The sequence below is a fragment of the Dipodomys spectabilis genome, unplaced genomic scaffold, assembly GCF_019054845.1.
Source record: "Dipodomys spectabilis isolate Male_0828 unplaced genomic scaffold, ASM1905484v1 ptg000006l, whole genome shotgun sequence".
NCBI classification, from domain to species: domain Eukaryota; kingdom Metazoa; phylum Chordata; class Mammalia; order Rodentia; family Heteromyidae; genus Dipodomys; species Dipodomys spectabilis.
In genome coordinates this window covers 11,052,941-11,076,685 of record NW_024870683.1, presented here as the reverse complement: position 1 = coordinate 11,076,685, position 23,745 = coordinate 11,052,941, and the positions used below count along the sequence as shown (strand labels likewise).

Sequence of the window (23,745 nt, the reverse complement as noted above, 5' to 3'; positions counted from 1 at the left end):
CTATGTCCCTTGTCCTACTTACTCACAGACACTGGTTTAGAGCATTAGTTGAACACACTCCCTAGTCTGTTCCTATGAGGAGAGGATTAGAACTCACACCTGCTTTCCACACAGGGCCTAGCCATGCAAAAGTCTGGGGCAGGTGCCACCTGCCCAGGTTGAGGTGTACTCAAGTGCACGCCCACGGGTCTGTGTGGAAGAGTGATAGTGAGACTTCCCAAAGGATGTGTGGTCAGGGTGGCCCATGAGTGGAAACTGCATTCTGATGCTTTCCTGGTCCTGATGGGCCTCAGAATCCCCCACAAGTGACATGGGCAGCCACCAGCCACCACTTCTGCCTATGCCAGCCTCTGCTTGTCATCCTGCTGTCTGTACTTCTAAGCACACCTCTGGGTCAGACATGGCCAGGAGAGGCCCTGTGCCTAAACCTTGAGGCCTGGTAGAGGTTTTAGTGTCAGATGGTTCTGTTGATGGTTTTTCCTGTTCACGAAATAATGTCTTAGCCCAAGGCCACATAGCCAGCAAATGGCAGAGTCAGGTCCAGAGTGCATGTTCCCAGCCATGCATGGATCCGGCAGCAGTGAATTGTCACATTGGCCAGTGACTTGCAGCTAGGTGACTGTGGGGCATGGTGCTTGCTCTGACTTTTGGCCTTTTCTCCTTCCTTCAGCTGCCTGCCCAGGTGGCAGAGCTGGAAGCTCATCCCAGCACTAGGTGGTGGAAGCTTGTGCCAGCTCTTCAAAACAGGTGTTAATTGCTGAAATTAATTGGCAACATAGCACCTGCTCAGAAAGCCCCTAGCAACCCTATCTCCTGTAATTACCTATTAGAAACTTAGCATCCGGAAAATGATCTCAGCCTCTGTTGAATTCTTTTTAATATTTTCAGCCTAATTGAATGATCTCTGGGGCTAATCTGAGAATTCAAAAAACATTCCAGATTTAAGGATTTCTGCTGAAATTCTGACCTTCTTTGCTAAAACTAGAGAGACTGGAGGGGCTGAGGTTTGGAGTTTTGACTTCACTGTCAAATTGAGATTTAGTGCTTTCTGCTGCCCTGTTTAATTCTTTATCTGTGAAATGGCGCTTTCTGAACTTAGGGGCTTCCGAAAAAATCAGATGAGACAAATCTAAAAGCATCTAGTAATCTACTGTTGAGGATTAGGTTAGCTTTTTTAAAAAATTTTAATTCATGCTTCATAATATTGTATGATCTTTGTAAAATCTCTGCATCAAAGGTTGACAGAGCAATTTTCACCTACCTCCACTGCCTTCATCTACCCCTTCATGTATGCACCCCTCTGCTCCTTCATGGTCGCCTTCAACTTCATTTATTGGATAAAAATGTCTTGAGCTCCAGTATGGCTGTCTGGGGCTAGGAAAGAAGAATGTGAGCGCCCCAGTCCTGTCTTTGGAGAGCCACCCATCAAGTAGGGGGAGACACAATTCCAGAAAGAGGACTCAAGCACAGATGAAAATGTGGGCTCTTAGAAGAGGGGCACCCACTGGCCTGCTGGGGGTTGGTGTGGGAGCTGTGCAGAGATGAGCCCTGGGCAGTGCACAGAGGCATGGGGGTGTTATGCCTGGGGCGGGGGGTGGGAGTGGGGCGCTTTCTGGTAGGATGAACAGCAGAAGAGTGGGACATGTGGGTGCTAGAGGCAATGAAACCAGCAAAGTAGGCCATCTCTTTGGACAGCGGGCAACTGAGAGTGGCAGTCAGGTTTAGGTTTGGAAGCTGCATGGACGATGGGCAGCAGGGAATAGGACTGGGGGGTAGGGAGACATACTGACCTGGCTGCCTTCTGCATAGGACTATACTTCAGCTGGAAGATGCTCAGCTACTCCTCCCCCCTCCCCTGCCTTTGCCTCCACCTCCTCCTGGAGAAGCCCAGGCTCTCACCTGCTCCCTCACGGAGGGCAGTGACTCAGTGTTAAGGTTCACATCCTCAAAGGTATTTGTAAGTTCAGCTGCTGCAGAACAAAGTTCAGCCATGGCCCTGCTTCCACCGGGAGGGAGAGCCCTTTGGGGAAGGAGGGGTGAGCATCAGGAAGCTCAGACACACAGTTATGACCACAGCATGAGGTCTCCTACACCCAGCAGTGTGACCCCCCTCTTTTTCCCACCTGGTCAGTCCAGGGCCACTGCCAGCTCTGACACACGCTGCTGAGCCCAGTGAAACCCCTCAACATATAACTTGTGATGTAAACTTCCAGTTTATCTCTCCAAGGCCCCATCTGGGCCTAGTAGAGCCTTATTGTGGAAGGCCTAATTCAGACCAAGTTCTCAGCCACCTATTGTGAACATTCCTGCCAGCAGGTGGCAGCAAGCCTCCACAGAGGTGCCTCAGTGCCTTTGCCAGCCCAGCTGCCACACCTCTTGGCATGTGGTGGGGTGTGTTGGGGGCTGGGGAAGGCAGAGATGAATCAGACTTGGCCCTGTCTGTGGGCAAATCAGAGCATACACAGAGAATCAGGTTATTAAGCTGTAAAGCAGAATAAAATTATCCTTGCTACTTGGGAGGCTGAGATGAGGATCACAGTTCAAAACTAGCCAGTCCTGGTGCCCATTGAGACACTTATCTCCAATTAACCAGTAAAAAGCCAGAAGTAGGGGTATGGTTCAAGTGGTAGAGCACTACACCCAGGCCCTGAGTTCAAATCCCAGTATCAGCGCTAAATAAATAATGATAACAAATAAAATGGACTCTGGTTGTGAGGGCAGCACAGTGTAAGAGCAAAAGATCAGAACCCAGTCTGATGTCCTCACCAAGGTTTAGAATAGAAAATGCACAACAGTTGTCCAGCAGGTCTGGCTTGCTGCTTCCTTTGGTCAGCACTGTCCAGCTGCTTTATACAGAGACTCATTTAAGGCTTAGCAACCCTGTTGTGGACCCAGTTACAGCCCCACTTTACAGACTAGGAAATTAAAATCCTAGGAAAGCAGAATCTTTGTCAGGATCATGGAGCTAGTGAACAGAAGAGCTGGATTTCAACCCAGACAGAGAAATTGCCATTCAGTAATGCTGTATCTGCAAGGCCAGCATGGTGCCTGACCCCAGACCAAGGCCTTTTATTCTAATCAACTATGGTACCTTTAAAAGTTGATGAGAAGTGAGGATGCTGTGAACTGTTGGCTGGTCCGTGTTCCCTCCATGTTCGGCATTAACTAATTCTCCATCTTCCCAGCAGATGTGGCCATGCGAATGTGGCACACCTCCTTTTGGACCACGGAGCCGATGTCAACGCGCAGAACCGGCTGGGGGCCAGTGTGCTCACAGTGGCCGCTCGAGGAGGCCACCTGGGTGTGGTGAAGTTGTTGCTTGAGGCTGGTGCCATTGTGGACCACCACAGTCCCTCAGGCGAGCAGCCAGGGATGGGTGGCAGCAGGGACGAGCTGCTGGACATCACAGCCCTGATGGCTGCCACCCAGCATGGGCACGAGGCTGTGGCCCGTCTGCTCATGGAATGGGGCGCGGACCCCAATCACACAGCCCGGACTGTGGGCTGGAGCCCACTGATGTTGGCAGCCCTCAGCGGGAGGCTCGGCATGGCCCAACAGCTGGTTGAGAAGGGGGCGAACCCTGACCACCTGAGCGTCCTGGAGAAGACTGCCTTCGAGATTGCCCTTGACTGCAAGCACAGGGACCTTGCAGACTTCCTTGACCCTGTGACCACCGTCAGGCCCAAAACAGGTCAGGCCATACCAGCACTGTCTCACCATGACTTTAAAGATGACCCCAGGTTGTGTTTAAGAGACACAGGCTGAGGATTGCCCAATCAGAAGGGCACGCAGAAGTGAGTGTCCCTCCCAGCAGCAGGTCAGCAGGCCTTGGGCTGTGGGTGTGCTCACAAGGCTCATGGAAACGCCTGCCTGATGGTTACAGGTGCCTGCTGCCCTGCGGAGATCCTTAGCAGCTCCTGGGCTGAAAAGACTCCAATGTAGATGGTCTTGGAATTCTTCTAGAACAGAAATCAGAAACTTCTGTAGAGAACCAGATCATAAATATTTTAGGCCTTGTGTACCATACTGTCTGTGTTGGAATACTCAGTTCTATTAAACTAAAAGTGGCCATTTTGATACGTAAATGATGGATGTGGCCCAGTGCCAATAAATTAGTACAGAGACAGGTAGGTAGTCATACCTTGGCTTGGCCCAAAGACCAATTAATTCATCTGCTAGTGATCATCTCCAAGGATGAATGCACATGACATGAGGAAAAATTCAGCCCCTTTTGAGTTTTAGTGATTTGACGTGTGCTGTTTTGTGTGATGCAGTGCAGTACAGTGCAGAAGATTGAACCAGGGCTTCACGTGTGCTAGGCCACAACTGAGCTACACCCAGCTCTGAATTTTTTTGGTTTTGCAAGCACTGAATCATGTGTCTTGTTTCTTTTTGCTGACTGCTGGCATTTGCAGGGTCTTTTAAGTAACCCTCAGCAAATCTGCCACAGGGCCCCACTGCTTTTCAAAACCTCTTGAGAGGCCAGGAAATCCAGCCCCGCCAGGACCTCTCCCTCCCATGTGCAGTGGGCTAGGCCACCCTCAAGACCATTGCTGCTATGACATCCTCTCATCACAGTTTTGTGGGGGTTGGAGCAGGTGTTCTCTCTCCGGGACCGGGTGGGGTCCCCGGGGCACTGAAGCTAGAGTAAAGAAGGGACCAGCCCATCAAGGTCAGCTGCCATAGACTTCAGCGTGGGCTGGACTGACAGTGATTAGTTCCTACCATTTAGCCCTTGATTGGCCAGCACTGAGACCAGTGACACATTCATCATCTCAAAGAATCCTCCTCAATACTTAAAGATGCATGACACATTTTTGAGGCTAAGATGCAACACCACTTCTTTTTTTTTTTAATTTTTTTGGGGTCCGGTTGTGGGGCCTGAATTCTGGGCCTGGGTGCTGTCCCTCAGCTCTTCAGCTCAAGGCTAGCGCTCTACCACTTGAGCCATAGTTCCACTTCCGGCTTTTTTCTCTTCTGTGGTGCTGAGGAATCGAACCCAGGGCCTCATCCGTGCAAGGCAAGCGCTCTACCACTGAGCCACCTTCCCAGCCCCAACACCACTTCTTTATTTAATTTTTTTCTATTGTTATTATAGAGGTAATGTACGAAGGTTATAGTTACATAAGTCAGGTAGTGAGTATACTTCTTTTTGGACGATGTCACTTCTGTCCTTACTGTCTCCCAGTTTTTCCCATCCACATTTTCAACATAGAGTTCAGTGAGAGCCACTGCTGCATTTGTGCACCCTTTTTGCAGCTCTGTCTCTTGGTAGCATCCCAGGCAGTTCCGGCATGTGGTTCCGCAGGCGTGCTTGGCACTGAGAATCTGGGAGTTAAGTAGGTGGACTGGCTGGTGACTGGAAAAGAGCAGCTTTCTTTCCACAGGGCTTCATGCTTTTGCCACCTGATCCCTGAAATAACCTGCTGACTTGGAGGTCCACCCTGTGTTGGTGACAAGGGACCCGGTGGCTTGAGGAGAAGGCACACAATCTCAAGCAGATTGCAGACTCGCTGCTCCTCACAGGGGTATAGCTTCCTCCAGGTTGATCTGCCCAGCCAGCCATAGGAGGCCCTCAGAGCTGTTCTGTCCTCAGGATGCTGGATGGCTGCAGGCATCCTGCATACAGTCCTTAGCATGTGGGCTCCTTATGGCAGGAGCAGATCACCCAGTGGCCAGGGTGGGGAAGGAGGCATGGCATGAGGGAGGGGCCCCCATTGGTTGGAGAAAAGGAGGTGGGGATCCAGGCACCAACAGGGAAGCAAAGGCCAGCATGAAGATACCCAGGCGGGTGCTCACTGCTGGGCAGCTGTATCTGCAGGCATGGGCAGGGGTCCCGTTCAGATTACTTGGTATTTGGGAAGGAAGATGAGGGCTGAGATTGGCCTCTCCAGTGACTGTGACCGCCTGTTGAGCCCAGCACTTGATGTCTCAGCATTTTCTGCTTTGACATTGTCTCATGGTTATACCTTCCGTTTTTTTTTTTGTTTGTTTGTTTGTTTTTGGGTCCGGTCGTGGGGCCTGAACTCTGGGCCTGGGCGCTGTCCCTCAGCTCTTCAGCTCAAGGCTAGTGCTCTACCACTTGAGCCACAGCGCCACTTCTGGCTTTTTTTCTTTTTGCTTATGTGGTGCTGAGGAATCGAACCCAGGGCCTCAGGCATGCAAGGCAAGCACTCTACCACTGAGCCACCTTCCCAGCCCCTACCTTCAGTTTTGAAAGGAAAGAAGTCATTGTTTTTTTTCCTCCAATTCTTACAGAAACCCAGGGTTTTCCAAAATGGTACTTTTCAGTGTATCTAAGAAAAGATAGGAGTTTGCAATGTCTAGAAATGACTGCTCATTAGGATGCAATGGGGCAGTGGTCTGTCCCTTGATGTTTTAGAACTAAGTAGGTTCCAGAAGGCTGTGAGAGATGTCTGCTGTGTGGGTCTCCAGCCGGACAGCTTCCTAGAAGTAGTTCTGCTCTAAAGCTTGCCTGTGTGGTTGCACCTTGTGATTTTCCTGCTACCTCAGATCTTTCAACACTTAACTTTTAAAAATCTCTGTTTACGCAGATGAGGAGAAACGGCGCCCTGACATTTTCCACGCACTGAAGATGGGTAAGCATTTTGGAAAGTCCTCTGAGGGTGTTTAAGAACACAGGGCCGCATTCTCCCAGCCCAGTATCTCTGGTCCTTTCCAGGACCACCCAGAGCATTTGAGAGACACATGGGAAATTTGTGGGTTTCCTAACTTTCCAGCTTTGCCAGGGAAGTTCAGGTACTGGAGACCTGACTTTATTAGGCTACTCTGGAAGCCAGATGTCCTGGCTGTGCCCTGGCTTCGCCCTGCCTCTCTGCTCACCTGCTCACTCCAGTTTCTGTGACACAAGGCTGAGGGTTTCCACTCTTGGATTCAGATCTTGCCTCCAGGAAGCCCCTCCCTGACTTCTACCCTCCGACAACACCTGACATTGCCCTTCATCACTCTCCTTCCTCTTTCTTTTTCTTTTTTTGGTGCCTGTCCTGGGACTTGAACTCAAGGCCTAGATGCTGTCCATGAACTTTTGTGCTCAAGGCTAGCATGCTACCACTTGAGCCACAGTTCTACTTCTAACTTTTCTTTCTTTTTCTTTTTTGTTTGTGTGTGTGGTTGATTGGAGATAAGAGTATCCTGGACTTTCCTGCCTGGGCTGGCTTCGAACCATCATCCTCAGATCTCAGATTACAGACTTATGAGTCATCAGCACCCAGATTCCTCTTTCTTTTTCAGTATCTTTAAGTAATTATAGAAAGAGCTTTAAATTCAGCATATCAATTTGTGAGTACAATGCATCTTGATCAATATCTCCCCTCCTACCATTCTCCCCCATTTTTTCCTCTTTCATGAGACACAGCATCTCTGTCCATTTGTGTCCTTATCTCTGTTCCTTGTAAGGGCAGGGACTCCAGTGGCTAACCCTCCTCAGTGGCCCCCATGATGTCCAGCAGGCCACTGCAGATGGAGTCAGCCAGTGCTTACTGTGGGAACCAGCTGGGTAAAGGAGCCAGTGGTACCAGCTCTGGGTCACCAGACTCTTGCCATGTTTGCAGGAAACTTCCAGCTGGTCAAGGAGATCGCTGATGAAGACCCCAACCATGTGAACCTGGTCAACGGGGATGGGGCCACGCCGCTGATGCTGGCAGCTGTCACGGGGCAGCTGCTCCTGGTACAGCTGCTAGTGGAGAGGCATGCTGACATCGACAAGCAGGACAGTGTGCATGGCTGGACAGCCCTCATGCAGGCCACCTACCATGGGTCAGCCTCCTTCCACCCCTTCCAGGACAGAGTGGAGCAGGTGCTCTGCTTAAGATGGGGCTCTGGTGCCAGGATGCTACCCATAACCCCAGGGCTGTGAAGACACTGAGGCCCACAGAAAAGATGGCTGCAGTCCGGGCTCATTCCAGTCTGCATCTGACTTTCCATAGCTACATTTCCCACTAGCCCAGCATAGAGTTTCTCAGTGGTCCTGAGAAACTTCACAGTAGGAGTATTTTGAAAGAAACTTAAGGTCATCTAGTTCAGGTTCAGATGATCACGTAGTTCGTTCATTTGGAGGTGTAACATTGACCTTAAGTGACCCCTCTGGGGTCAGTTCTGTCTGGGCTTCTGCTGACGTTAGGCAGTGAGAGTCACCTGGCTTTCAGGTGTGTGCTGGGCGCTGATGAGGCTCTCCTCACCTGATTGCCCCAGCCTGGAGGGCCCTTACCTTCCAAGAGGACGCTCCTTTGGGTGGGGGACATTTTGTAACTTCTAAATGGCCTGACTCGAACGCGAGTCTCTCCCCCTGAGGGTTTTAGGTGGTTATGTCACATTCCTGCATCGTTGGCACCAGTGGCTTATCTTAGCTGATGAGTCTCAGTCCTCCCTGGAAAACCTTGGCTTCACAAGGTGGTCACAGTGGAGGGATGGGGTAAGCATGGGGCAGGGGCTGAGGGTTTGGGGGAAGAGCTCTTAGAAGCACCTTGGCTGGTGCTTCTCCCCTTCACGTCTCCCCTGCTGTGACAGGCCCTCTTCTTAGAGCTGAGTTCTAAACCTGACTTTAAGAACTTATTTAAAGCACATTTGTGTCTGACCTGTTGAGTGTGGGAAATGATGGGGTATGAGGCTAACTGTTCACACCCTGCTTTAGTGTCTAGAGACTGAAATGCCTTAAGTTAATGTAGTTAGCCTTGTGGCCCAGGTGGGTGGGCTAGTCAGTTTCATGTTACTATAACAAAATGCTGGAGGTAACTGCCTTATGAAATAAAAGGTTTCTTTTGGCTCATGATTCTGGGGGTTCCAGTCCAAGATCAGCAACTCCAAAGCTTTAGGCTACTTATGAGGGCTGTGGATGGCACTAGCAAAAAGTGAGCAAGTGCCCCTATCTTGAGCCAGGAGGAAGGCAGGGAGAGTGTCCTGTAGTGTAATATGGCTGCATCTTCCCTCCTCAGAAACAAGGAAATCGTGAAATACCTGCTGAACCAAGGGGCTGATGTTACTCTTCGTGCCAAAAATGGGTACACGGCCTTTGACCTGGTGATGCTGCTGAATGATCCGGGTGGGTTCTCGTAAATCTGCACTGCCCTTCTCAGCTCGAGCCAGGGCAGCACCTCCCCTGGGAGCCCTGTCTGAAGCCCTGCTTGTTCCCAGGAAGTCTCAAGCGTCATGATGTGGAGCCAGGCACTTCCCTCTCCCGTGCAGTCCAGGGATCTGGCCAGGCCAGCCCAAACCTTCCCTCACCCGCCTTCCAGGAGCATCCAGGAGGGAGGGCAGGTCCCTTTGGTCCTGGAACAGTATCTGTGCCTTACAGCCAGAAATGCCAAGTGACTCTGGAGGAACTTTAGGGCCCTAGCCTAGGTGGAGCCATGGCCCTGGCTCATGGTAGGGAAAGCTGCAGGTCAAGGGTCCTGCGGCAGGGATGCCAACAATATTGGCCTCTCATTAGTCCTTGGCTGGTGCTTCTCCCCTTTGCGTCTTCCCCTGCTGTGACAGGCCCTCTTCTTAGAGCTGAGTTCTAAACCTGACAAGGGTCAACCTGAAGCCGACACATATTTGCGGGTAAAACACTGCCTTTTGTGTCCATAGACACGGAACTTGTTCGACTGCTGGCATCTGTCTGCATGCAGGTGACTAAGGACAAAGGCCGGCCCACCCAGCCACCGCTCCTGCCCCACTCGAAGGTCAGACAGCCCTGGAGCATCCCTGTGCTGCCCGATGACAAGGGCGGGCTGAAGGTTTGCTTCTCCCCTTTTGAAAAGGTCTCAGAGGGCCCGGCTGGGGTGGAGGTGAGGGCCCGGATGCTTCCTGTTACCTCAGGCTAGGTTAGCTGGGAGGCCCCACTGGGCCGAGAGCAATAGAATATGGTGGGGAGCAGAGAAAACAGCTCATCATGCCAAACAGAGCGAATCTTTTTAAATCTTGGTGTGGCATAGTCCTTAGCTGACCAAACCTTCCAGGCCTCTTTCCAGGAGCTGTTTTGGCTGTTGGCTATTTGCTGATTGGGTCATCTGGGGTCTCTCCATGGCCCAGAGGCCACTTGGCTGCTTCCCAGGAACACCAGAAATAAGTTCTAGTTGTAGATTTTCTACTGCAAGCAAGCATTTCTATTTGGTCTTCTTATCTACTCCGCATCCTGCTCGCGTGCTTACAGCCAGACTTATTGTATTCCTGAAGGCCTTGTGCTCACCATACACTCCTGACCGTCCCTCATGCCGCTACTGTCCGCTGCTCACTCCAGCTACTGGTTCTTCTGCACAGAAGGGATGAGGAGCCCTTCATCCCTTCTTGCCCAGAGGCTGTGCGGTTGCTCTGTGCTTCCCTGGACAACAGGCTCCAGGGCCTGCCTGGATGAAGGATCAGCTACCACAACAGATGGCCCAGGCTACCCCATGCAATCACCTGACTCCTCTAGGTCCCTCCCTGGGCTAAAAGGAGGGAAGCAATTCAGGGATTGATATTAGGGTTTTTGTATTGCCTTTCTGTCCACCTGCCTGTCCCTGTCCCATTGGAAGACCTCGAGCAGGTCAGCTTCCCTGCCTGGCTCTGTGCTTTTCATTGCTTAGTAAGGAGAGTGAAAGAATGAGGGACAGCAGACAGAGGTCACTGACACCTGGATCTGTTGGAAAGGATCACAAACGATTCCGTGGGCAGCGCTGACTGTCAGGGAGTGTGCTGTGGTTGATTGGTGATGCCTGCCTGGAGCTCAGGATGGGAATCCCTGTCCCTGGGGCACCTCCTTGCTCCTGCTCTTCAGGGAACTGACCTCTGCTCTGCCTTCTCTCGCCAGTCCTGGTGGAACCGAATGTCCAATAGGTTCCGTAAGCTCAAACTGATGCAGACACTGCCCCGTGGGCTCTCCAGCAACCAGCCTCTGCCTTTCTCTGATGAACCTGAGCCAGCACTGGACTCCACAATGAGGGCTGCCTCCCAGGACAGGACTGGCCGCCCATGGCCCCCCGATGCAGCCCCTGTGGCCAAAGATAGTGGTGAGAGGTGGTGGCACATGGGGGTGGCATCTTCCTAGAGTCTGTCTGCTCCACACCTGCGTCCCCTTGTGGACACCAGGCCGGGCAGTCCTATCTTGAAGTGGAATGGGTTCCCTGGGGATAGGTAGTGAACTCCCCAGCAATGGGAGGATTCAACCCATTGGCCGACTCTGCCAGGTCACTGAGGAGACTTGCACACCAAAGGAAAGTGGAATAGCTAGGACCTCTCCAACAGAGCAATTGTCTGAGACAGACTATTGAGCGGCGCGCCACTGTCTGACCCAGCACAGCTGTGGTTGGTGGAAAAGCTCAAAACATGCTCCAAGATTCTTTCTAAATGCCTTCCATCTATTAGAGTATCGAATACCAATTGCCATGAAATATTTAATCACCCCAGAGAATTGGCTTTCCAGGATGAAGGTTGCCCAGCCAGCCGCTCATCCTCAGGCTGAGGCCACAGGGGAGGGGCCTTTCAGGAAGCTTCCATTTGTCCCTCAGGTCCTGGGAACCCAAGAGGAGAGAAGGAAGACGCGTTATTGACAACCATGGTGAGTGTGGGGCTTCTGAAAGCATTTGAGGCCCCCATCAGATATCAGCTGATTGACATCAGCAGAGGGATGTGTGTGTTTGCCTCACCTGGCCACTCAGAGGCGGGGTGGATGATTATAGGGGTAACATTGGCTTGTACTAAGGAGTTGAAACAGATGCCAGCCATGAACTGTGGGCAAGGCTGTATGAGTGCTTCGGGGCCAGAATGCAAGTCCTGATCATGTTCTCAGTTGGGACCTGAAGAGGTGGAAATCAATGGCGGGCTTGGACACAGAGACTCATCACATTAGTTGTGGAGAAGCGGGGAGAGAGGAGGCACAGGGGAGGGCGTGTGTCTAGCCTGGGGGGTTCTCAGTGTCAAGAATAGGCTCAGCTAGAAGAGACTGACTATAGGTCCCAATGAACAGTGGCAGAACACAGCAGCTTATTTCCCTCAGGTAACTAAAGTTCAAGACGAGCTAGAGACCTAGATTCTTTCTACTTGTGCTCCATGTATGGTGGCCTGTGTTACACTAAAAGCTGACCATCATCTTTCATGACCTTGATGGACTAGTCACCTCTAAGTTGGAAAGTTTAATTACAATATTTTCTCTCAGGATCTTTGTGATTTTCATCCTCCATTTTAAGTGTCCTTTGCATTTTCCCATCATTCGTGGCTACCAGTCCTTCTTCAAGGCCTCGAGAACCTGAAAAGTTTCAGGAAATAGGAAGTTGAAGTAAGCCTTCCTCTACTTCATACTGGTGTGGGGCACAGCCTAGGCGATGAGTCTCTGGTCCTTTCTCTGTTGATGGGCACAGGGGAGACCAGACATAGATGAGCCAGTGTGTTTAAGGGGAGCCATGCCACAGAAACACAGCCATAGGCTGGGACCCATGAGATACAGTGGTGAACACAGCAGCAGAGCAAGAGTCTCACAGATGATCAGAACCAGGAGCAAGAGTAAAACATGGTTTCCTTGGGCTGGGAAGTTGGCTCAGTGGTAGAGTGCTTGCCTTGCATGCATGAGACACTGGGTTTGATTCATCAGCATCACATAAGCTGAAAAAAGCTGGAAGTGGTGCTGTGGCTCAAGTGGTAGGCGCTAGCCTTGAGCTGAAGAGCTGAGGGACAGCCCCCAGGCCCAGAGTTCAGCCCCCATGACCAGAAACAAAAACAAAAAAACAAACAAACATGGTTTCCTTCCACCACATGAACCTAGAGGACCAAGAAGAAAGGAGATTTCCCCAAGTTTTAGGCTGAGCTATCTTGGCTGAACTGCTTGGAACATAAACAGAATTTTGTCTGAAAGTGACACACATGTCACCTGGCACTGTGGTTAGGACATTAAGGACTAATCCTGTTTTGAAGTATTGCCTATCTTTCCATCTTCACCTTAAAGTTTAGTAGCGTTAGCCCTTACACTGTATTATTTATAATTTTCTAGCCTGAAAACAAGAAGAAACAAACTTGGCTAAAACATTTAACAAGTAGAAGGTTTAATGGGAGGAGAAACATCCTAATTTCTCTTGGAGCTGTAGAAATAGTGGGTATAGCAGGGAAAAGGGTACAAGTCTCTGTGTAGTTGGAAGATAGACAGCATGGCTATCAAGTAACCTTTGTTGATGAACCATTTCTTCTCCATTTGGATTCTGACAAAATCCCTTCTTGTCTAAACAGCTTTCTCCAAGCTGTCTTTGCATGGTTCCTCATCTCCAGGATAAGCTTTGTGCAGAGTCCTTCTTCATTGCCAGGATGAGAGGTCCCTCTTCATCTGATCCCATTTTAGAAGGGTGACAGACATGCCAGGTGGGAAGTTGGCCAAGAAGACCCCTTGGGGCCAAATTTAAACAACAAAGAGGTTTAGAAGAAGTAGCTTCTAGGCAATGCTAACTTGGAATCCATTAAATTTAAAAAGCTAACTCAGTCTGACAAGTAAGTACTCCTAAGAGCTGTCCTCTGGGCCTGACTACATATATTCCAGAAGAGGATCAAATCTTTAATGACAAAAGACTTAGAATGTTTAAAATTTTGGAAGCAGTCTAGTTATTTCCATTGCATATAGTAATTTTGGATAATTATGAAGATTGACAACATTGTTAGGACCATTAAGCTTTCCTTTTTATAAGGAATTCATGGACGTGAGCCTGCATTGGCTAGTAGCATCATTAACAATTTAAATTTAGAAGGCATTAACTTAGTAAAGTGTTTTTCTAAGCTTTGCATCCTAGAAGGCATATATATGTCAACTTTGACTCAGCTATTACTCAGTTTCCTAAGAAGTCAAAAGCGAGTGGAATAATATTCTTAAGACAGCTCATTGTCATGGAGAATGGGTGCTAGTTTTAATTTTGGCTTCAGAAAACCCTTCAGAGCTGGGTGGTGGTGGCTCATGCCTACAATCTTAACCTTTCAGGAGTCCAAGACATGAGGATCATGGTTTACAGCTAGCCTGGGCAGAAAAAGTTGATGACACTCCAGTTACTATCAAAATGCCAGACTTAGAGGCATGGCTCAAGTGGTGAAAATAGAGTGAGAGCTTGAGGCCCTGTGTTCAAGCCCCAAAAGAAAAAAAAACCTTCTGATAATCTTTTAAATTGTAAACAATGTAATGACCTGCACCTAAACTTAAAAAATTCCATCTTTAATATGCATTAAGACCTACTCTTACATTTTGCTATGTTCTTGAACCCTCTTGTTTTTGTTGTTGTTAATCTTCCCCCACGTTTCCATTTTGGAACAGTACTTTAAAACAAAGCTTCCCATATAAAATCCTTTTTCACCCCAAAGCATTTCTTCTTCCTTTTAACTTTCTTTTCCAAATACACATCTCATACCCTCCTATATCCTATTTGCTGATTGCTTTCTGTCTGTCCTTTCCAAACTTTTAGACTTGGACAACATTTTTTCTTCTCTCCCTAAAATAAAACAGTCTTCGTAGCTTCTATTTCATTGAAGACCCAGTGAGAAAGGTAACCTAAAGCTGTTTTCCTATGTAATAACAGGTTACAAACACATATTTGTTAGTAGACTCATATCCTGTAAAAGAAAATTCAAATTATACTTATAATGTCAAGCAACCAAATTTTAAGGTCCCTTTTTAATTCCTAGATGTCCACATTTAGACCTGATTGAGATATGGCAACTATTTTTTTCAAGAGTGACACCCTTTATATACTACAAAATAGCAGTTTAAGAGTCATCCTAAAGAAGTTCATATACATACATGCACAAAAAGTTTTAGCTTTAGGTATGCCAAGACTTTAATGTGCATAAAAATTGGGCTCAAAAATGAAAGTTGGCCATAATGACATGAAACAATACCTATGCCAAGCATACTAATCCCTAGTACTCTCAGATAGGCCTTATAACCACTCTCTCTGAGAGTGACTTCCTCAGGGCAGAGGGCAGGGTGGCAGAGTCTGTCCGGAGAATTAGAGCAGAGTCAGCACAGGATGGTAGGATTCCAGAGGAAAGGAAACAGAGACAAGTGTAACCCCTCAGGAAGCATATCAGAAGGGTCAACAGATGATTGATCGGGAATGTGTACGTCCACACTCCAGTCAGGGCCTTGAACTTAGGGGCTGGGTGCTCTTTCTTTTTTTTTCTTTTTTTCCTTTTTTTTTTTGGTCGGTTATGGGGCTTGAACTCTGGGCCTGAGTGCTGTCCCTCAACTCTTCAGCTCAAGGCGAGCGCTCTACCACTTGAGCTACAGCACCACTTGTGGTTTTCTGGTGGTTTATTAGAGCTAGGAGTCTCACGGTCTTTCCTGCCCGGGCTGGCTTTGAACCGAGATCCTCAGATCTCAGCCTCCTGAGTAGCTAGGATTACAGGTGTGAGCCACCAGCGCCGGGCAATGGGTGCTCTTTCTGAGCTTTTGTGTTCTACTAATTAGGCCACAGCTCCGATCATAGTTTTTTGATAGAGATAAGAATCTCAGGGACTTTCCTACCTAGGCTGGCCTTGAACCATGATCCGCCCATTTCAGCCTCCTGAGTAGGTATGATTACAGGTGTGAGCCACCAGTGCCCAGCTAAAGTAGGAAACTTTTTTTTTAACCAAGGGCCATTTGGATCATCATTAATATACTATACAAAATTATCAGTGCAAGTCCAGGCCACAGGAAGCCAACTAAAAGCACAAGTCTGTTTCATCATGTACCAAATGATTTCACAGGTACTCAGCCCATGGGTCTAACATTCCCCAGCCCTGCTAGAAAGTCTCCATGGAAACAGATCATGACCCACTTTTTGACTAGTGACAAACCAGTCTTGTAAGGTGGATGGGAGAAACCACACAGACTGTGCTAGAAGGAAGAGGAAGAAACACCAGGGTACCATGGAGGCTGGCAAGGTAAAACAGAAGTGAACTAAGGCACCTCTAGAATAGCCTGAACAGGCCAGACATGTCTGGCCTCCCTTCCCTAGGTCCAGATCCTGAGAGAGAAACATGAAGGGCTGGACATAGGGACCTCAGACCATTTAGAGGAATTCAGCAGAAAAGACCCAGGGAAAGTGCCATCTTGAGGCTAGACTTCTTGATCTGGCAGTTTGTAAGCTGACCATGACACAATACAAAGAACGCATCCAGAGTGACCCTGCAGCAAGAGCTGACATATTCCTTGTCTGGAAGACAGTTACTGTCATTGTCTGGGCACAGTGTCCCCCTTCTGTGTGACAATCTGGAACCTTGAGTTTAGATGAGAGAGGCTCCTATCTACCATCCACAAGCAAGGTAAACCCTTGGGACCTACTTTTTAAAGTGTCTTTCTAGTGCCTGGAAAGTTACTGTAGTGCATGCTTCTCTAAATTCCCCCGACATCCTCCTGCCTCTATTTCTCCCAGTGTTTGTGTTTCCCAGTGATCTGTCATATGTCTCTATGTGTTTCCTATGGCATTAGGGAATTTTATCTAATTAAATCCTAAATACTATAAAGGGTAGTGCATGAAAAGACAAGGAAGGAAACCAAAGGAACTGCCTTAATGAGAGACCATATTTGAAATAAATTTTCTCTGCGGTGTGTGTATGTGGGGTGGGATATAGGGGGTATCTAAGTGGAGTAACCTGTTCTTCTCTAGAAGAGGAACAATAGAAAGGAGGAAAGGAGGGAAGGAAGAAGGAGTGGGGAAGAGATCAATCCTTAAAAGGGAAAATAAATGCCTGAAGTTTTGAGTTCTAGGTTAGATTAGACACTAGAAGGTAGATAAGGGCTCTTAAGTCCCTATATTTGATATAGGGGGATTCTAGAGGCTGGATAACATTTGACCCATCTAATAAGGGACAAGAGTCCAACCCTGTGGAATACAGGGGCCAATCCAACAGTCAATCCAGATGACATCTGATAGAGAAAACAGAGGCCAGAGATCCCAGAGAGCATCTGGTAGGGAGAGGAAGCACCTGGCCCTTAGTAACCTCTCAGGAAGGCAGGGTCTACAACCTGGAAAGACACCTCAAAACAGGTCATGCCCAGCAGAGCATCCCGTAGATAACAGTGGATGAGGAAAAGATAGCAGTCAGAGTCCGAGCAGTAGAAAGGTACTTGCCAAGCAGAGCCTGCCCTGTCCCACCCAGATAGGCGGAGATCACGGCTCCGACTTCCTGCTGAAACAGATGTATTATGTCTAAGTCACAGCTCCACCAAGGGAGAGAACTGAGACGATGTGAAGTGTAGTGATGGGAAAAATTTGCCATGAAAAGAATACACTTCCAGAAGACTGAAAGTGGGTCCTGTCTAGGGCAAGAAAAACCCTGGTTTGGGCTGTGAAGTGAGGTTAGCCCCAGGTGGTTCTTCGTGTAGTGCTCAGCCATGTTAACTCACCAGAGGCACCAAGAGCCTCACGGTTGAAGTTCCTTTAGAGCCTGGACACTCATGGAGGCCAGCAGAGGGCAGTATTGGAAAGGACAGGAGAGCCAGCCCAAGAGCTCACCTACAAGCCAAGAGGCATCCAGAAACTCAGAACCCAGGGAGCTCCCTAGCAGGATCTGCCAGGCCAACAGGGGTGAATTGTGAGTCCTACCCTGCCCCAATTGTGGGAACCTGCGCGGCCTGACACTTCTCACATTCTCAAACAGCAGTAACAACTTTCAGTGTATAACACACATGTCTAGGAATTTGGGGCAATACGACAGAAGTATCTGGAAGGAAAATAAAATCACCCTCAACCACATACTCAGAGTCATGGTGGGTATTTTGAGGTATATATCTTCTGAGTATTTTGCCTGAGCATTTTAAGCACATATGAATATTGTATAATATTATATATAATAATAGCATATACCACAGCATTTACTAAATGCCAGCCACTATTCTGGGCACTCTGCATATATTAACTCATTTAATCTGCCTGAGAACCGTGTGGGGTTGAATGACTTTATCATCATCGTCGTCATTGTCCCTGTGTTGTCTTCTGTGTGTTCCCACACTGGCCACGCTATGTTTATGGCCACTGGATACAGATGGGGCATTGGCCTGGAGTGGCTTCAGTTGTCAGGGTTTGTTCTTTCAACAACTCTGTGGAATGCCATCATAACTTCTAGCTCCTCCCATCCCCCAGTTACTCCTCAAGAGAAATATACAGAAAGTGAACTCTCAGGCAAACGGTGTGAAGGTCATTGGCTTCCAGAAAAGGATGCAATGGTGGCTTTGCTGCCCTGCATGTCCAGCCCAGCTCTGCTCTTGCAAGGCCAGGAAGTCAAGGGCATGGGCGGGGACAGCACTTGCTCTCCCATCTCAGAAAATCAGCCCAGTGGGCATGAGGGACCAGGAGGCCCTGCAGCTCCCTTCCCCTGTTCTCCTGTCCTCAATTCCCAGTACCCAGCAGAGGGCCCGGTGCTCCCGCTCACTGCCCCCAGCCCCGCAGGGCACCGTGTGGGCGTGTGCAGTCATCGGTGCAGAGATGCCACCTGCCCAGCTCCCGAGGCCGGTTTAGCTGTGGGATGCCCATCCCTGCAAAGCACCATCTGGTACAGAGTTCCCTGTCTTCTTAATTAACACGAGCATGGACGGAGTGGCTGCTGATCCTTGATGATTTTAGACCAACCCAACCCCCCCATCCCATTTTCTAAAAGTCAAGCCTGCGGGTAGAACGGCCAGCAGTGAAGCGAGGCTGGGTGGGCTGGCAGGGGGTGGGGAAGCAGTGGGCAGGGCTCCTGTACCTCTCCCCAGCCCCTACCCTACTCGCTATAGTCTCCTCACCACTCGGCTCCCTTGTCCTGCATCTCCCACTCAGCTCCAGGCCTTCCACGTCCTGGAGAGGGTGCCCCAGAGAGGGTACCCTCCCAGATTCCCCAGTACAGCATGTGTGGCCCACTTGGCTTTCTCTCCCTTTGTGGGAGTGGGGGGGCACAGCTGAGAGCTGGGTGTGCCCCCAGTCTCCAGTCTCAGATGGAGGGATTTGGCAGGTGGAGGAATGGGTGGCTGCCGGTCACTGGGAAGCAGGGCAAGCCTGGTGTTCTCTCCCCTAGACTGGGCCCCCACTCTGGGTCTGCCTAACCTCCAGCTCTCTTTTCTTTTCCAGTTGCGGAACGGAGCTCCCTTCCCCAGACTCCCAAGCGACAAGCTGAAGGCGGTCATCCCCCCTTTCCTGCCCCCATCCAGCTTTGAGCTGTGGAGCTCTGACCGGTCCCGAACGTGTCACAACGGGAAGGCTGACCCCCCCAAGACGATGCTGCCCCAGCGCGGCAGCAGGACCCACCCTGTGGGCAGTGGGGGCACAGAGGCTGTAAGTGTCCAACTAGGCCGTGACATGGGTGGAGTGGGGTTGTGTGGTGGGCAGGGAGCCTCAGGCCCACCTAGTCCAGGCTTAGAGCTTGTTTTTCTTTTAAGGAAGCCATATCCTGTGGCCTACCGTAAAACTGGTGAGTTTCAGAAGAGATGAATATGATGCCGTCAGAGGCATACGGCCCCTCTGTGGAACCTCAAACTCTAGGGACCATGTTTGAAAACATGATCTATCTAATCTAACCTTCCCTTCAGTGCTGAGACTGGATGCAGCCCAGGGGAAATGACCTTCTGACAGCCATCAGCCAGGCGGCCAGGGCCTGGGACCAGAAATCAGGTTCTCAGTTTCTAATCATGCCCCAGGCCACCATCACTGAGGTCTGTGATCAAGAGCAAGAGATAACTTTGTGCACTCTGCTGTTTTCTTGAGAGAATAAGATATGATTGTGCCTAGCATTGGTGTTGGCCCCTTGGCCCATTTCTGTACCATCCCGAAGTGGTAGCTTATCTAAAGTGTGTAGGGTTGGTTGGTGTAGGTGGGTGTGGGACAGACAGAGTGAAGGCGGGAGTTTAGGGTGGGCCCTATGGCTGTGTGCCCAGGGGTTACAGGACAGGAGCTCCTGGCCTCCCACTGAAGGCGGGAGTTTAGGGTGGGCCCTATGGCTGTGTGCCCTGGGGTTACAGGACAGGAGCTCCTGGCCTCCCACTGAAGGCGGGAGTTTAGGGTGGGCCCTATGGCTGTGTGCCCTGGGGTTACAGGACAGGAGCTCCTGGCCTGCCACTGCATCTGTACAACATGCCCGCCCCTATTCTCCCTGCTGCCAAAGGACTGTGGCAGTATTGAATCACTAGTGCAAGGCCAAGAGGCTGGTGCCCAGAGATGCTATCCAGTCAGGCAGCACTGGTTTGTGTTCTAACCCCTCTTCCCAGTCAGGTGGGAAGGTGCCTGAACCATCTTGAGACATCTTTCCATAACTGGCCCCTGAGGACCAAGGTCAGCATCACCAGTGAATGGCTCATCAAGTGCAATGTGCACTCCATAGAGCACAGCCAGCCTGTCGCTGCCCCAGGGGGCAGAGGGCGGGGGAGGGTATCATCAGTGCATCCTAGACTGGGCACAAGACGCAAGACCAAAAACACTGCAAGAAGATGCCTGGCCAGGCTAGTCAGGAAGGCCTCAGAGCTGCAGGCCGGCAGTGTCCCAGACAGAAGACAGAGCACATGTGTGAGCCCTGGCTGTGGCTGGTGCTCTTCATTATGGCCCTCCCTTGGGGGCATGTCAGCCGGGTTACCAGAACCCTTCCCTAGCATGACCACAGCTCACACTGGGTTTATTGTCTTGAGAGTGGCCAAAATTTCCTCTCACAGATCTAGAGGGCAGAAGCTGAAGCTGGAAAGTGAGGTGTGTGTCGGGGCGGGAGGGGGAGGGACTTGAGAAGAGGGATCTGCTGTTGCCAGCTACAGCATCTGCAGTCTCTAGACCTTCCTAGCCCTGTGGCCATGGGTCTCTGGTCCCTGTCTCCAGGGCCACCTAACATCCTCTTGTCAGGTGCTCTCTGCCTGTCTTGTGTTTAGGGCTCATCCAGGTCCCCCAGGACCAGCTCTCTCCCCCAAACCCTTGTGTATTCACACCCCGGGAGAACCGTGCCTGGGGAGCACCTTTCACACCTCCCAGGCTAATTCTCAGGTTCTAAGTTCTCTTTTGGAGGCCATCATTCAGCCCACCACAGCCTGTGTGCTCTGGGCATCTCTACTGAGCCTGCTGGTAGGCCTAAGCCAGGGCTGTGTCCTGGGAACACAGTGGAGAGCTGAGTCCCTGGGAAGCTGACAGTTAATGTGCACCCACAAATTGTGGTCCGGCTACACTGTGAATACCTAGGATGCAGGGAGATAGCCCAGCCTGCACCACCTGAGCAGGGAAGCCTTGGGCCTGGGACCACAGGACCAGGAGCCATGGTGTAGACTGAGGAGGGCCATTGGTGTGGAATGGGCCCGTGGGAAAAGGCCCAGGCAGGAACCAAGGCATAGGCAAAGACAAGGGCAGAGCATGTGAAGCAGACCCCCGTTGAAGATGATCTGACCGGAGCACTGGCACTGGGGGCCGAAGGCTTGAGGCGGGCCAGGCAGCATGACAGGCAGGCTCAGCAGGCCTGGAGATGAGCATTGTCTTGGATGTCCTGGGGGCTTCCTGGACCTCTCGGTGAATGGCGCAGCCAGACCTTCTTCCTGGAAGGCCCTGGTATGTGGTGGAAGGCGGGGTGGCCCGTGGGAAACAGTGAGTGACATGGTGTCCAGCTTGAGCTAGCAGGGTTGGCACCAGATAGAGGAAAACTACCCAGCATGGTGCCGCTGGGCGGGTAGGCACTGGTGCACCGAGTGCGTGCAGGAAGCATGACTGTGTCCCACCCTGTCCTTACAGGGCATGGCCAGGCCTGTCAAGTTTCCCAGCCTGTCCAGAAACCCTGCCTCCCCCACCAGTTCCGGAAACTTCAACCACTCTCCACACTCCTCTGGTGGTTCCAGTGGAGCAGGTGGCGTGAGCAGGCACAGCGGGGACCTGCATAACCGCTCAGGTGAGTGTCGGCCAGGCTGCCCGGGGAGGTGGGACAGTTTCCCGGAGAGGGGCCCAGCTGCCCCCTCTGCTGTCTGCAGACTCCAGAAATGGCCACATGCAGCTTCCTGGTGTGGCTGGAGTTTCAGTAAATTAACAGCTCAGGGTTGCTCTTATCTATTTTCTTGGGATGAGGATAGATGAAGAAAAAGGGGAAATAAAGTCCATAATGCTTTTCACCTGGTAAAAGTTTATTAAGGAGAATGCAAGTTGTTTCATGGTGTTTAAAATCTTTGAGGTTAAACCTTGGAGAGCTTCCATTCTGCCCCTTCATTGAACAGATGAAGACTTGGAAGTGGGAAAGACATTTGCTTTGGGTCACACAGCAAGTTGTGGACAATTACGTGTGAAACCAGAATGCCCTACAATTGTTCTGGGCTTGCAGCATATCTCCTAGTCCTTCTAAGGTACCCAGGACTGTCTAGAGCCAGCTGGCAGGAAGGACATGTGGCTTTATGCATTACATTCTCCCAGAAGAGCCCAAAGACCAAAAACGGTATCATCTCACCCACTGAGGATCAGCATTGACATTTTAGTATATGTCTTTGCAAAAGATTTTTATGCATACCATGAATATTTATAAAAGTGGAATAATAATTTATTGAGCACTCCGCCAGGCACAGTGCAGAGCCATTTAAATCAGTCATTTCCTTTGGTTGTGGGTTATCTTCTTCCATCCAACAGGTGAAGAAGCTGGGGCTCAGGATAGTCCAATGACTCGCCCAGAGTCACACTGCTCTTATAGCAGAGACAGGGAATAAACTGCAGCAAGAGACTGTCCCCTCACTACATGCCTCCATCAGTTGTAAACTGCTCTACAGCCTGCTTTTCCACACATTCAGCGATTGTGAGGTCCTTGGGTCAATATGCATACGCTGATAGCAACTTGTGGGGGGGGGAGTGTGTGTGAGTGTGTGTGTGTGTGTGTGTGTGTGTGTGTGTGTGTGTGTGTGTGTGTGTGTGTGTGTGTCCTGGGGCTTGAATGCAAGACCTGGGCACTATAGTGCTCTACCAGTTGAGCCATGGTACCACATCTGGCTTTGTTGGTAGTTTAGTAGGGATAAGAGTCTCATAGACTTTCCTGCCCAGGCTGGCTTCAAATCACAGTGTCAGATCCCAGCTTCTCAAGTAGCTAGGATTACAGGCATGAACCACCAGTGCCTGGCTTTCCACTTAACTTTTGTTCAGTGATTTCCTTAGCCACTGATGCCTGAATCCAGGATGACCAGTGCAGTGACTGCCTGGCCACAGGTAGTTTTTTTTTTTTTTTTTTTTTTCTGTCATGGGGCTTGAACTCTGGGCCTGGGCCTGGGCGCTGTCCCTCAGCTCTTCAGGCTAGTACTCCACCATTTGAGCCACAGCACCACTTCCAGTTTTCTGGTGGTTAATTGGAGATAAGAGTCTCGCGGACGTTCCTGCCTGGGCTGGCTTTGAACCTTGATCCTCAGAACTCAGCCTCCTGACGTAGCTAGGATTACAGGCATGAGCCACCAGTGCCTGGCTGGCCACAGTTTTGAGGCTGTTGGTATGCTGTGCCCTTGAGGTGGACATGTGGGTTTGTGACAGCACTCCAGAAGTTATTAGTGTCTTCCCCAGCCACCTTCTCCTTCCCCGACCACTTTCTCCATTTCTTTCCTAGTAACTTTCAGTTTCCTGTGGACCAGGTACACCCAGCTCCCAACAGGGAGAGGAAAAATGGCACTCTGATAACCATAGAGTTAGGGTCTGATTGAGGCAATGACACGGACTATATGAGGGAGCACTGAGTCTTGCCCATCCTGGCTTTCTCCACCTCTCATGATGATGCTCTGCTGCATGGTAGTCAATGCCCACAGCTGCCTCAGCTCCCACGCAGAGCGCTCTTGTGGTCAGCTGATCCCGAGCCATGCACGAAGGGCCCGTT

At 50.3% G+C, this 23,745-nt stretch overlaps 1 protein-coding gene across 1 annotated transcript in view; it reads left to right on the top strand.

The window, feature by feature from the left end:
• Positions 1 to 23,745, top strand: part of Anks6 (ankyrin repeat and sterile alpha motif domain containing 6) — a 53,505-nt gene that overhangs the window by 5,638 nt on the left and 24,122 nt on the right. The window contains exons 2-10 of the mRNA XM_042697709.1: positions 3,189 to 3,691; positions 6,555 to 6,599; positions 7,572 to 7,776; positions 8,952 to 9,058; positions 9,586 to 9,734; positions 10,787 to 10,985; positions 11,484 to 11,533; positions 19,029 to 19,232; positions 21,651 to 21,804. Coding sequence (XP_042553643.1) covers positions 3,189 to 3,691; positions 6,555 to 6,599; positions 7,572 to 7,776; positions 8,952 to 9,058; positions 9,586 to 9,734; positions 10,787 to 10,985; positions 11,484 to 11,533; positions 19,029 to 19,232; positions 21,651 to 21,804 — 1,616 coding nt within the window. The remainder of the gene's footprint in view (positions 1 to 3,188; positions 3,692 to 6,554; positions 6,600 to 7,571; positions 7,777 to 8,951; positions 9,059 to 9,585; positions 9,735 to 10,786; positions 10,986 to 11,483; positions 11,534 to 19,028; positions 19,233 to 21,650; positions 21,805 to 23,745) is intronic.